This window comes from Rhinopithecus bieti, unplaced genomic scaffold (assembly GCF_001698545.2).
Source record: "Rhinopithecus bieti isolate Rb0 unplaced genomic scaffold, ASM169854v2 scaffold_6506, whole genome shotgun sequence".
Taxonomy (NCBI): Eukaryota; Metazoa; Chordata; class Mammalia; order Primates; family Cercopithecidae; genus Rhinopithecus; species Rhinopithecus bieti.
Window position 1 is genome coordinate 40,507 of NW_016805137.1, and position 12,902 is coordinate 53,408.

The following is a 12,902-nucleotide window of genomic DNA, read 5'->3' on the forward strand; positions in this document are numbered from 1 at the left end:
TATATATATATTTTTTTTTGAGACAGGGTTTTGCTCGGTCACCCAGGCTAGAGTGCAGTGGTCCAATCATAGCTCACTGCAGCCTTGGACTCCTAGGCTCAAACAATCCTCCCACCTCAACCTCCTAAACTATTGGGATTACAGGCATGAGCACTGTGCCTGGTTAATTTTTAAATTTTTTTGTAGAAATCAGGTCCCACTATGTTGCCCAGGCTGGTCTCGAACTCCTGTCCTCAAGCAATTCTCCCATCTCAGACTCCCAAGTGCTAAGATTACAGGTGTGAGCAACCATGCCCGGCTGGAATTCTTTTTTTTTTTTTTTTTTTTCCGAGATGGAGTTTTGCTCGTTGCCCAGGCTGGAGTGCAACGGTGTCACCTCAGCTCACCTCAACCTCCACTTCCCGGGTCTAAGCGATTCTCCTGCCTCAGCCTCCCGAGTAGCTGGGATTATAGGCGCCCGCCACCCTGCCCAGCTAATTTTTGTATTTTTTAAGTAGAGATGGGGTTTCACCATGTTGGCCAGGCTGGTCTTGAACTCCTGACCTCAGGTGATCCACCTGCCTCGGCCTCCCAAAGTGCTGGGATTACAGGTATGAGCCACTGAGCCCGGCCTGGGAGTTCTTAATATATCCCTTTAGGTAGCCTATTAGTTTCATGCCACATGATCTTTGTCTTCCCAGAAGGCAGATCTAATGAAGCTCAGCTATTACTCTGATCAAATGTCAATTAGCTTTGATATTTAAGCAAAGCTTAATGCAGACTTTCCTGCCCTGCAGACCTTGAGTTCATTTCATTTACTTTATTTTGTGTATTTATTTTTTGAGACCAAGTCTCACTCTGTCGTCCAGGCTGGAGTCCATGGTGTGATCTCAGCTCACTGCAACCTTTGCCTCCTGGGTTCAAGCAACCCTCCTGCCTTAGCCCCCCAAGTAGCTAGGATTACAGGCGTGTGCCACCATGCCCAGCTATTTTTTTGGATTTTAGTAGAGACGGGGTTTTACCATGTTGGCCAGGCTGGTCTTGAATTCCTGACCTCAAGTGATCTGCCTGCCTCGGCCTCCCAAAATGCTGGGATTACAGGTATAAGCCACCATGCTAGGCCCCATTTCATTTACTTTTAATAGACAAGCAGCATTAAATTAAATATATTTAGTTGGTTCCATTTCACTGCAAGGTGACAGGAGACTCATATGGTCAGAAAATGAAATTATATATTTCTACTTGCCACTATTGTCATGCACAATGAAAAGATGATTTTGTGAAAAGGGTAGGGTCAGCTTCAGTCCCCAAATAACAAATAAATAGAAGGTCCTCTGCAACTAGCAAATCTCAGTGTCTTTTCTTCTTTAGTCAAGCTTAGTGCATCACCTGCGAAGCCTTCATGGCTCCCTGATCAAATGCGTCACTGAAAACAGCCCCTCCCGAGGGGTCTGCTCTTTAGTTGTAGCTGAACATCTGTGCTCACAGCCCCACAGTAAAGGCCCTTATAATGGCCACCTCCGAAGAGCCTGCAAAGTCCCACCTACTCCACCTCAAAACAATGTTCTTTCGCTTGACTCTGCAACTTCATTTCTGAAACTGTAGATGTGTGATATTCTCCCCACCTCCATGGCCTGTTTTTCCATCTGTTTTTCCTTTTTTTTTTCTTCCTTTTTTCCCTTTTTTTTGAGATGGAGTCTCGCTCCGTTGCCCAGGCTGGAGTTCAGTGATGTGATCTTGGCTCACTGCAACCTCCACTTCCCAGGCTCAAGTGATCTTCCTGCGTCAGTCTCCCGAGTAGCTGGGATTATAGGCGTGCCCCACCATGCCCAGATAATTTTTTTTTCTTTTCTTTTCTTTTCTTTTTGAGACAGAGTCTCACTCTGTGACCCAGGCTGGAGTGCCGTGGCGCAATCTCGGCTCACTGCAAGCTCCACCTCCCAGGTTCACGCCATTCTCCTGCCTCAGCCTCCCGAGTAGCTGGGACTACAGGTGCCTGCCACCAAGCCCGGCTTTTTTTTTTTTTTTTTTTTGTATTTTTAGTAGAGACAGGGTTATACCGTGTTAGCCAGGATGGTCTCGATCTCCTGACCTCGTGATCCACCTGCCTCGGCCTCCCGAAGTGCTGAGATTACAGGCGTGAGCCACCGCACCCGGTGCTAATTTTCATATTTTTAGTAGACACAGGATTTCACCATGTTGGCCAGGGTGGTCTCAAACTCCTGACCTCAGGTGATCCACCCACCTTGGCCTCCCAAAGTGCTGGGATTACAAGCATGAGCTACCACGCCTGGCCTCCATCTATTTTTCAACTCCATTACTAGCTCATCTTGGCTTTGACTATGGTGCAGGGAGATAGAGCTGATGGATATATGCTACATGGGCATAGACACTGGCCACACAAGCCTGAAGTGGCTCCCCTGGCCTTACTACAATCACACCATCACCCTACCAGCAACTTTCCTCAAATCTAATCAGGCTCTTGGACAGATGGCTTTGTAGGTGAACACCCAACTCCTATACTTGCCTTGTTTGTGAACCTATCATCTCTATTAAGAGTACATTTCCAGATGCCTTCTTGGGGGTCACACTTGTGTCTTTAAATTTATTTTATTTATTTATTTATTTATTTATTTATTTATTTATTTATTTGAGACAGGGTCTTGCTCTGTTGCCCAGGCTAGAGTGTAGCGGCCCTATCTCGGATCATTGCAACCTCCGCCTCCCGCGTTCAAGCGATTCTCCTGCCTCAGCCTCCCAAGTAGCTGGGATTACAGGCACCCGCCACTGCACCCAGCTAATTTTTGTATTTTTAGGAGAGATGGGGTTTCAACATCTTGGCCAGGCTGTTCTCAAACTCTTGACCTCATGATCCACCACACTTGGCCTCCCAAAGTGCTGGAATTACAGGTATGCACCACCTGTGCCTGACCACTTGTGTCTTTTATCAACCAGAGTGGAAAAACAATCCTAAACCCCTGGGATGGATGGCCTATGCTAAAATACTTCATTTTTTTCTTTCTCTTTTTCTTTTTTTGTTTTTGGAGACAGGATCTCACTCTGACGCCCAGGCTGGAGTGCAGTGGCATGATCTCAGCTCACTTCAGCCTCGACCTTTTGGGTTCAAGCGATCCTCCCACCTCTGTCTCCTAAGTAGCTGGCACTACAGGTGTGTGCCACCATGCCCAGCTAATTTTTGTATTTTTGGTACAGATGGAGTTTTGCCTTGTTGCCCAGGCTGCACTTGAACTCCTGGCCTCAAGTTATCCTGCACTGGCCTCCCCAGGTGTTGGGATTACAGGCATGAGCCACCGAGCTCCGCTAAAGATACTTCATTTTATCTTCCTTGACAATCCTCACGTGCAAGCCCGCTGCATTTTGCTGTTTTAGCAGCAATTCCGAAATCTTCCCTAAACCACTCATCTGTATATTAAGTAGCCTTTGCACATCCGCATTCCAGAATATACTCCTAGAAGCATCCAACTGGTTCCATTTTATACTTTTCCAGGACTTATATAGAAGAAAGATTTGTATATGGAGGTTTGCTATTGTAATCTCATTAATGTATAAAATGTCAAAACCCTCTTAATTCCTCAGTTCATACTATTTTGTCTTCTACTTTTGAAGTAACCCAGTAAAATTCAGATAAAGTGCATAGTGCCTGGGATATAGTGTTTTGGATTTTGTTTGTTTTTTTGAGACGGGTTCTCACTCTGTCACCCAGACTGGAGTGTAGTGGCATAATCTTGGCTTACTGCAGCCTCAACCTCCCAGGCTCCAGCCATCCTCCCACCTTAGCCTCCTGAGTAGCTGGGACTACAGGTGTATGCCACCAGGCCTAGTTTTTTTGTATTTTTTTGTAAAAATGGGGTTTTGCCATGTTGCTCAGGCTGGTCTCAAACTCTTGGGCTCATGCAGTCCTCCTGCTTTGGCCTCCCAAAGTGTCGGGATTACAGTGGTAAGCCACTGCACCCAGCCTATATAGTTTGTTTTTAATAAATTTTAGTTCTCTTGTCAACTACTTGACTAATCTTGTCAACTACTTGACTAATACCATTGTAGGGTTTTGGCCAGCTGCAGTGGCTCATGGCTATAATCCCAGCACTTTGGGAGGCTGAGGTGGGTAGATAATCACTTGAGCTCAGGAGTTCAAGACCAACCTGGGCAACATGGTGAAACCCCGTCTCTACAAAATATACAAATATTTAGCCGGTCGTGGTGGCATGCACCTGTAGTCCCAGCTACTGGGGAGGTTGAGGTGGGAGGATCACTTGAGCCCAGGAGGCCGAGGTTGCAGTGAGTCAGCTGAGATCACGCCACTGCACTCCAGCCTGGGCAACAAAACAACACCCCATCTCAAAAAAAAAAATTATATATATTATATAAAAAATATATATATTTTATATATATACACACACACATATATATAGGTTTGTTTTTTACAAACTTTTCATCTGTTATACCTCTGAATTCTCTTCAAATGTTGCTGCACTTTACTCAATCAGTCCATAATAATAGGGAACTCTTTGTCTTTTTTTTTTTTTCTTTTTTTAATGGAGTCTCACCATGTTTGCCCAGGCTGGAGTCAGTGACATGATCTTGGCTCACTGCAACCTCCACCTCACAGGTTCAAGTGATTCTCCTGCCTCAGCCTCCCGAGTAGAGTAGCTGGGATTACAGACGCCTGCCACCATGCCTGGTTAATTTTTTTTGCCTTTTTAGTGGAGATGGGTTTTTCACCATGTTGGCTAGGCTGGTCTCGAACTCCTTACCTGAGGTGATATGGACCACCTCGATCTCCCAATGTGCTGGGATTACAGGCGTGAGCCACCGTGTCTGGCCACTATTTGTCTTTTTAACGAACATTTGGGTGGGAATGCTTATCTTCCCAGATCATAGGAAAATGGCTAATTATCTCAAATCTGCATAGATATTAATGTCAATTTAAGAAGGCACTTTTTGAACACACCCTCCATGAGCAGTGCTAGAAGTAGAGAGGATATATAAGGAAACACATATGGCACATAGTCTCTGCCTTCTAGAAGTTCACTATGCAATTACTGAAATAAAATATGCACCAGGTGCAGTAGCTCATACCTGTAATCCCAGCACTTTGGGAGCCCGAGGTGGCCAGATCACCTGAGGTCAGGGGTTCAAGGCCAGCCTGGCCAACATGGTGAAACCCTGTCTCTACTAAAAATACAAAAAAATTAGCTGGGCATGGTGGTGAGCACCTTAATCCCAGCTACTCGAGAGGCTGCGGCAGGAGAATCGCTTGAACTCGGGAGGTGGAGGTTGCAGAGATCACACTGCTGCACTACAGCCTGGGTGACAGAGTGAAACTCTGTCTCAAAAAAAAAAAGAAAGAAAGAAAAAAGAAAAGAAAAACATGCACGTGAAACTGTTGAAAACAACACAAGGTAATAGTGTATACTTGGTCTTCCGGTTTCTAGCCTCTCCCTCTTTTGATTCATCCCACAAATTGCTTCATAGTACCAAAACGCTGCATTCTAAATGTCACTCCCCTCTCCCTGCTTAAAAACCTTCAGTAGCTTCCTACAGACTACAGAATGAACTTTAAACTTAGCCTGGCATTCAGGCTTCCACAGTGTAGAGTTAAGCATCTCTAAGCTCACATCTTCTGACTTTTGAACAAATGAAACCTCTGCTTCATATAAAGTCTCCTTGTCCTCTGAACATATAGATTCCCGCTTCTGTCTTTGCTCACTTCACTTTCCCTACCTGATGTTCCCTCTCCCTGCCTCTTGTTTTTTAATTTTTTTTCAAATCCATTTCTACCCTCTAAGGCCCAGCTCAGGCGCATGGTCTAGAGGCTTTTCCATTAAGCATTCCCCTCACTACTTCAGTCCACAGGGCTCTCTTAATTTCCTTCCTCCTAACTTCTCTAGTACATACAATCTGCAGCATCTGTTTGGCACTTAACATATACTATCCTTCATATTTATATATCTGAGGTTACAATACAGTCTTATAAATCTTATATTATTTTATAGCCCTGACATCTAGCACAAGGATCTGCACAGAGTAGGTATCTTATAATTGTTTGTTAACGTGATATTAAATATAAATCAAGTGCATATACCCCTAAGATAGGTTTTCAACACCTCCCCCAGCAACCGGACACACTTTAAATCCATCATATCCAACTTCTTTAACCCTTTTTCTTTCTTTTTCTCTCTTCTGCTCAGTAAACTGTGTTTTACATTTAATCTTTTCTTCTTCACAAATTAGTGTGAGCCTCTCCCCTAAATTCAGGTTACTCTTCCATTCCACCCCTCAGCATTCCCAGGTTCCAGAAGACAAAGTCCGATACTCACAGTGAACTTTATTTGGATTCGTCTGTTTCCGACGGGACATGTTTCCCTGATGCAAGAGCTCTGGTCTTTCCCAGTTTCACGACTGGATATGTTACTACCTCCTTGCAAGATGCTAACCTACAATAAAAAAGGTTATTGTTAGCACATGTCATTTTCCCCAGCACTTATACAAAATTTAAAGATAAAATGTCTTTAAAAAACAGCTCCTGAGCATATAAAACTCACCAGTTATAAATAATTGAACTAATGAAAGAAAGAGAAATGAATAAACCTCTAGCCTAATGTCAAGGTCCCAGAAAGTTTAAGAGGGCCTCCCTCGGAGGATTTAGAGAATTATACTATAAGTCCATCTTTGGAATCCAGAATACTGTTAAGTGATCACGATCAAGGTCACAGGATAAAAGAGGAAGCAAAACTCAGGCAACCAGAGTTAGAAGTACTATGGACTCAAGGGGATAACCCCCATGAATTGCAAAACGAAGCAAAAGGAAGCCAAAGAGGGTGGCAGCTCTCATGTCACATGCCCACTGGAAGTCAAGCCCTGCAGTCGACAAGAGCGGATTTTTCATGATGTCTTGCCTAGAGGTAGCAAAGGCATCACATCCCTGCGAAACAGAAAACGTCTCAAATAGGCACCTGTAAATGAGAACAGCACGGGACATAAAGCCTCTATCTGGTGATAAGGGTGCAATGCTATGCTGCACTGTGGAGGACATGTCACTAAGCAAATCCAACTTCTAATGTTGAAGATGGGCTCTCACCAGAAGAGACATGCCATCCACATTGATGAGTACTAATTCAACACCCCAGTGTGGAATATCACCTGGCCCTCCTCACACATTCCAGAGAGGTGGTCAAAGTTAATAACTTTAGAGGCTCTTCTCAATCTAGCCTCTGGATAGTGAAGAGACCAGTGGGAGGAACAAAGAGAAAAGTTCCCCAAATGAAAAATGCTGCCAAGACGTACATCTGCTCCCCACCCCGTATAGGAGGGGATATATACGTAAGCCTGAAGGATCCTGATGAACTACAGAAAGAGTGCCCCAGCCTTAAGCATTGTTAGAGAATCCGAAATGGATTAGTATTGATAGCTGTGACATTTTCTTAGAAAGATAGAGTAAATAAAGACATAGAATAAAAAGGGATTGTCTTTCCTACCAAAGACAGGAATATGGATCTGGTCACACTCTAAGTTTTCTTTCAGTTCCTGCCTTCTTGAGTTATACTCACACTGAATAAGCAAATATAAAATCATAGTTTATTGCCTTAAGAGGAGTTATGGGAGACTACTGCTAGCTATACTTTGTACTCTAGCTAATGAAGACTCACCTCCTGTTATGCCAACTAACTCCTCTATGGAGCTAGAAGAACCTCAAACCTATAATCAGATCCTGCCTCCCCTTACCAAAAGAAGAAAGAAACCGCAAATGGCAAAGACAGGCCTCCACAGGAAGTGGCAAAGGAAGCAGCTTTCAGGCAGTCTTCTAGCATATCTGCATATCAAACACAGTTCTTTTCCAGACCTTTAATTAAAACAAAACTCTAAATGTATACAATAAAATCGATTTTAACTATTTAGAGGGCAATATACTGAGTGCTGATAGGGTATGTTCTCTAAGTTTTGTGTATGACTTTTTTTCTAATCAAGTAGTTGTTTTATTCATAGAAGCAGTGAATGAATATCACACTTTGGATTTCCTATATGTGTGTGGAATCACCAAGTGGAAAGGTAACGAAATGCAGGCTCTATTAATATTTTAAAAAACATGGCCAGGCACCATGGCTCACACCTGTAATCCCAGCACTTTGGGAAGCCAAGGCAGGCAGATCACTTGAGGCGAGGAGTTTGAGACCAGCTTGGCCGATATGGTGAAACCTCTACTAAAAATACAAAAATTAGTTGGGCGTGGTGGCGCATACCTATAAATCTCAGCTACTCAGGAAGCTAAGGCATGAGAATTGCTTGAACCTGGGGAGGGGAGGTCACAGTGAGTTGGGATGGAGGCACTACACTCCAGCTTGGGCGACAGAGTGAGACTCCATCTCAAAAAAAGATAAATAGCTGCCAGACGCGGTGGCTCTCGCCTGTAATCCCAGCACTTTGGGAGGCCGAGTGGGTGGATCACCTGAGGTTGGGAGTTTGAGAACAGCCTGGCCAACATGGTGAAACCCCATCTCTACTAAAAATGCAAAAACTAGCTGGGCGTGGTGACACATGTCTGTAATCTCAGCTACTCAGGAGGTCGAGGCAGGAGAATTGCTTGAACCCGGGAGGTGGAGGTTGCAGTGAGCCAAGAACGCGCCACTGCACTCCAGCCTGGGCGACAAAGCGAGACTCTATCTCAAAAAAAAAAAAAAAAAGATAAATAAAATTAAAAAAAAATAAAATATACTCCTCTAATGTGATAATCTATTGAGGCTAAATATATAGATACTCTATTATAGAAGAGAAAAACAGAATCTTGACTAATTTTTTATTTTCTCTCTTCAAGATCAGAAATTGAAACTGTAAGATAAAGGTAATAAAGTCCCTTCTGAAGGAAGGCCAAATAATTTGAATCAGGCAACATTTCAATGCTAAAGCTGCAAGTCAAAAGACAGAGATGAGTATCTGCATATTTAAATCAGCAGTGCCCACTGCATCTTATAATCCTCCTAGTGGCCAAATGGGGAACTGACCAGATGGTACCCAATGGGACTTCACACCTGAGTGATTAAGAGAAAAATAAGCAATTGCAGTCCCCTCCCACACAACAAAACGAAAATAACCACAAAAACAGGCCTGTAGGGTCATGGGCTGTTGAAAATAAATAAGTAAATAAATAAATGGCTCTGAAAGGACACTCTTGACCACAAAGCAAGATCTCAAGAGGCCAGATGACTGTTTTATAGGCAGTTAAAGCTAATAAAACCCACAGACATACAGCCCTAAAGGTCACTCATTCTGTTTTACTTTTAACGCTGCCTCAATTTCCAAGCTAAAATCTGAAACCAAACCAAAAATGTAAATAGCTGCCTGAACATGTGCTGGGAAGATAGGTAAACGGTGAGACTCAGATCTAAAGGGATTCCATTTTAAGAGGAAGGCAGTTCTGTCCGTCTTCAGAGCAAGGTTAAGAGTCCTTGGGAAGGTGTAACGTCTCCCCTGAACACTGTCTCTGCTCTCCCACAGGTATTAGGTTGCAGCGTCTAGTGCACACCACAGACTTTAGCAACCAAAAAAACGGTGAAATCCCAGCTTGATGAAAAGAGAGTGCGTTCCCACCTCCAGCTCTGGTGCAGTTCCCACGAAGCAAAGCAAACTCGACTGAATCCAAGTGATCTGTATCTGCCAAAAAGGAGAGGACAAGAAAGCTGGTCACTTAGCCGCCTGGTTGTTCACCTGACCCCTGGGGTTGGGTCTGGGGCGTGTGTCTAATCAGCCGAAATGGTCCCTCTGTTTCTTCAAGCACGAGCCCAGGTAAATTCCCAGGAATTACCAGACAAGAGCCGGACAAGAGCCGGAGGTCTTCCGAGGCGGCTCAGACAAACCCTTAGACAACACAATCTCTGAAATCTAAATTTAGAAGCTTTTCTGCGAGACCCAGACGCGGGGACTGATAACCCCCGTTCTGCACGCCCACGCCCATCCTCCCCTCCCCCAGCTCCACCCAAGGCTGTCAGACGCCGGGGCCGTCCCCGCCAGGGCCCGAGGAGGCGGGGTGCCTGCGGCCCGCGCAAAAGCCCCCCCGGCCCCGCACCCCGCGCCCCGCGCCCGAGAGCGCCGAGGAGAGCAGGAGGAGCGGCCAGGGAGGAATCGGGGTGGGAGCGGGGAGGGTGAGCTCGGGCTGCACCCCAGGCCGGAGCTGGCCCCCGGCCCTCTCCCCAGTGCAGACAAAAGGACCGACAGCCGGCGGCCGCGAGGGGGCGAGGAGCCCGCATCCCGAGCCCGGACCCGGAGGGAGGGCTCAGGGGTCTTTTTACCCGGCGCCTCGGCGCTGCGCTGCGCTCTGGGTCCCTGGGCCCCGCCTCCGGACAGACGGACCGCCGGACAATGGACCCGGGACCGCAGCCCAAGCCAGCCGGGCCGGGGCGCTCCGGGACTGGGCCCCAGCGAGCGGAAGGGGATCCGGGCCGAGCCGGTGGCGGGGAGTCGAGGGGCGGCGCTGCAGACGGACAAAGCCAACGGCAGACAGACAGACAGAGAGGGAAAAAGATGGCGACGCGGGCGGCGGGAACGCGCGGCTCGCGCACCCACAGTCAGTGATGCGCGTGCACGAGCTTCCCTCTCCCCCTCCCCCGCGCCGGCCAGGTCCCCCTCCCCGCGGCTCGGCGCGCGCCCGGCGCTGTGGGCGGGGCCTGAGGAGAGGGGCTCCGGGGAGCGCCCAATCCCGGGCGCCCCAGAGGGGCTCGGCCGCCTAGCAGGACTTCGGGACCCCCTGCCTCGCCCATTCCCAGGTCTTTCTCTGGCTGTCTCAGCCGCTCAGCTCCCCTAGACCTTCCTGGACGTGTAAACGCCACCCTACCCAGCCCCGATTCTGGTTTCCTACCCCACCATCGAGTTCAGCCACAAAACCCACATCCCCCAACCACAGCTCCGCCGCAGGCTCCCCCTCTCCTTAGCCCGACCTTAGCCCGGATCCCCACCACCGTCACAAACCCTCTTCGCCTCATTCCCCCACGCGTCGCAGTGGCTTCGACTCCCGAGGCTTTGAATGTGACCATGGGCCCTGGTGGGAGGGGCCAAGTTCAGCTGTCAGAACCTCAGAGCTGGGAAATCTTGAGAGTTCTTGTGAGTATTTAATTTTCTGACATGATTCTCAAGTGATAAACATTGGCTGCTGACCCAGGGGCAGGGAAACTTGTGGCACTGTTGTCATGTGAGGGGTGTTTGGGGGCAATGGAGAGCCGTTGGATGCTTTTTTTTTGAGACAGAGTGTCCCTCTGTCACCCAGGCTGCAGTGCAATGGCGCGATCTTGGCTCTCTGCAACCTCCGCCTCCCAGGTTAAAGCGATTCTCCTGCCTCAGCCCCCCAAGTAGCTGGGACTACAGGCGTGCACCACCACGCCCAGTTGATTTTTGTATTTTTAGTAGACGGGGTTTCACCATGTTGGTCAGGCTGGTACCGAACTCCTGACCTCAGGTGATCCGCTCGCCTCCGCCTCTCAAAGTGCTGGGATTACAGGCATAAGCCACTGTGCCCGGCCTGGTTGGACGCATTTCTAGTCAAACACCTCCTCCTGTCCTCGTCCTTCTCTCTCCTAGTTCCTGTTGCCTTCTTTTCTTCCTATCTTCTAGAATGCCTGAGCCTGCCCTGACATCACTTACCTGGAGAAGTAGGGAATGCAGAGGAAAGAAGATGAGATCTGGTATTAGGCGATCTGGCTTTGAGCCCCAGCTCTGCCACCGACCAGCCTGTTGACTTTGGGCAAGTCACTTCCTTGTTCTGAGCCTCTGCTTCCGAAGATGTCAAATGGATAATGATGCAATAATTCCTGGCCTCTACTCTCAGTGGGTTATTGTGCCCGTTAAGTAAAACAAATGGCTAAAAGTGTCATGCAAAATGTTTTTCGTGATTACTGGCCCCACAAAGGCGGGCTGATGAGGATGCTGACATTTGCTGATAAAGTGACAAATCCTAGTATTTGCATAGGACATTCTTATACATTGTCTTTCCCCAAAATCTTTTATGAGATGATCTCATTGTCTGCATCTTGTGTTCAATGTAATAGAAGGACTACATTGAGGGATCTTGGTCCTTCACAATTCTGTGATAAATGGCTCATTCATCATTCACTCATTTATTTATTGTGATTGGGATACTTAGATAGAAATTATTATTGTTTAACTTCGGTCAAGGAAACATTTTAATTTCATTTAAAAACTTAGTTTCCAAGTAGACAGAAAATGGAATATTATCATGCAACAAGCAAGTTTTTATACTATTTTTTGTAAGAAGACAACCTAGAATACACACTGGCTTTTATATTTAACAGTAATTCTTGACCAGTTTAGACTGAGGGATACAAGTATGGCTTTATTATGTCACTTTAAAGCTGACTTAGTTGACATTTTCAACAGAAAAGTAGCTAACAGGTAAAGTTTGCCTCCAGTGAAATTTCTTGGATGCATTATTAAGTTATTATGTAATGCTGGGCAGCTTGTTCCATCTCCTTGAATTCCAAATAAAATGAGATCATAATAATGCTATTCTTATAACTTTCCTGTGCTCTAAAAGTGTCTCAGAGATGTTGTGACTCAGGGTTACAACCAAATAATGAAAAAAGTGTTAAATAAAGAATTAGTTTAAGTTAGGCATGGTGGCTGGCACCTATAGTCCCAGCTATTCAAGAGGCTGAGATGACTTGAGCCCAGGTGTTTGAGGCCAGCTTGGGCCACATAGTGAAACCCTTGTCTCTTTAAAAAAAGAAGAATTAATTTTTCCTCTGCTTTCACCTAAACTTGTTCTACATCTAGAAGACCTTTTAATTAACCATATAGTTTTTTTAGCTTCACTTTTTTTCTACTTTCTCAATCTACTCAGTTATGTCATCATTTTGCCACTTCAAGTATTTAACTTTCCACTTGAAATATCTTCCTAATCC

The 12,902-nt window shown here is 46.1% G+C and overlaps 1 protein-coding gene across 5 annotated transcripts in view; it reads right to left on the reverse strand.

Moving 5' to 3' along the window:
* The window catches only part of ZNF821 (zinc finger protein 821), a 27,861-nt gene extending 15,753 nt beyond the window's left edge, over window positions 1-12,108 (reverse strand). Inside the window, exons 1-3 of one of the 5 annotated variants that reach the window (XM_017871294.1) lie at window positions 11,626-12,108; window positions 9,583-9,645; window positions 6,318-6,434 (exon numbers count right to left, since the gene is read on the reverse strand). In XM_017871294.1, the coding sequence (XP_017726783.1) occupies window positions 6,318-6,357 (40 nt within the window). In that variant the 5' untranslated portion in view covers window positions 6,358-6,434; window positions 9,583-9,645; window positions 11,626-12,108. The other 4 variants (XM_017871293.1, XM_017871292.1, XM_017871291.1 and 1 more) reach the window with 4 other exon arrangements.
* Between the last annotated feature and the right edge of the window lie 794 nt (window positions 12,109-12,902).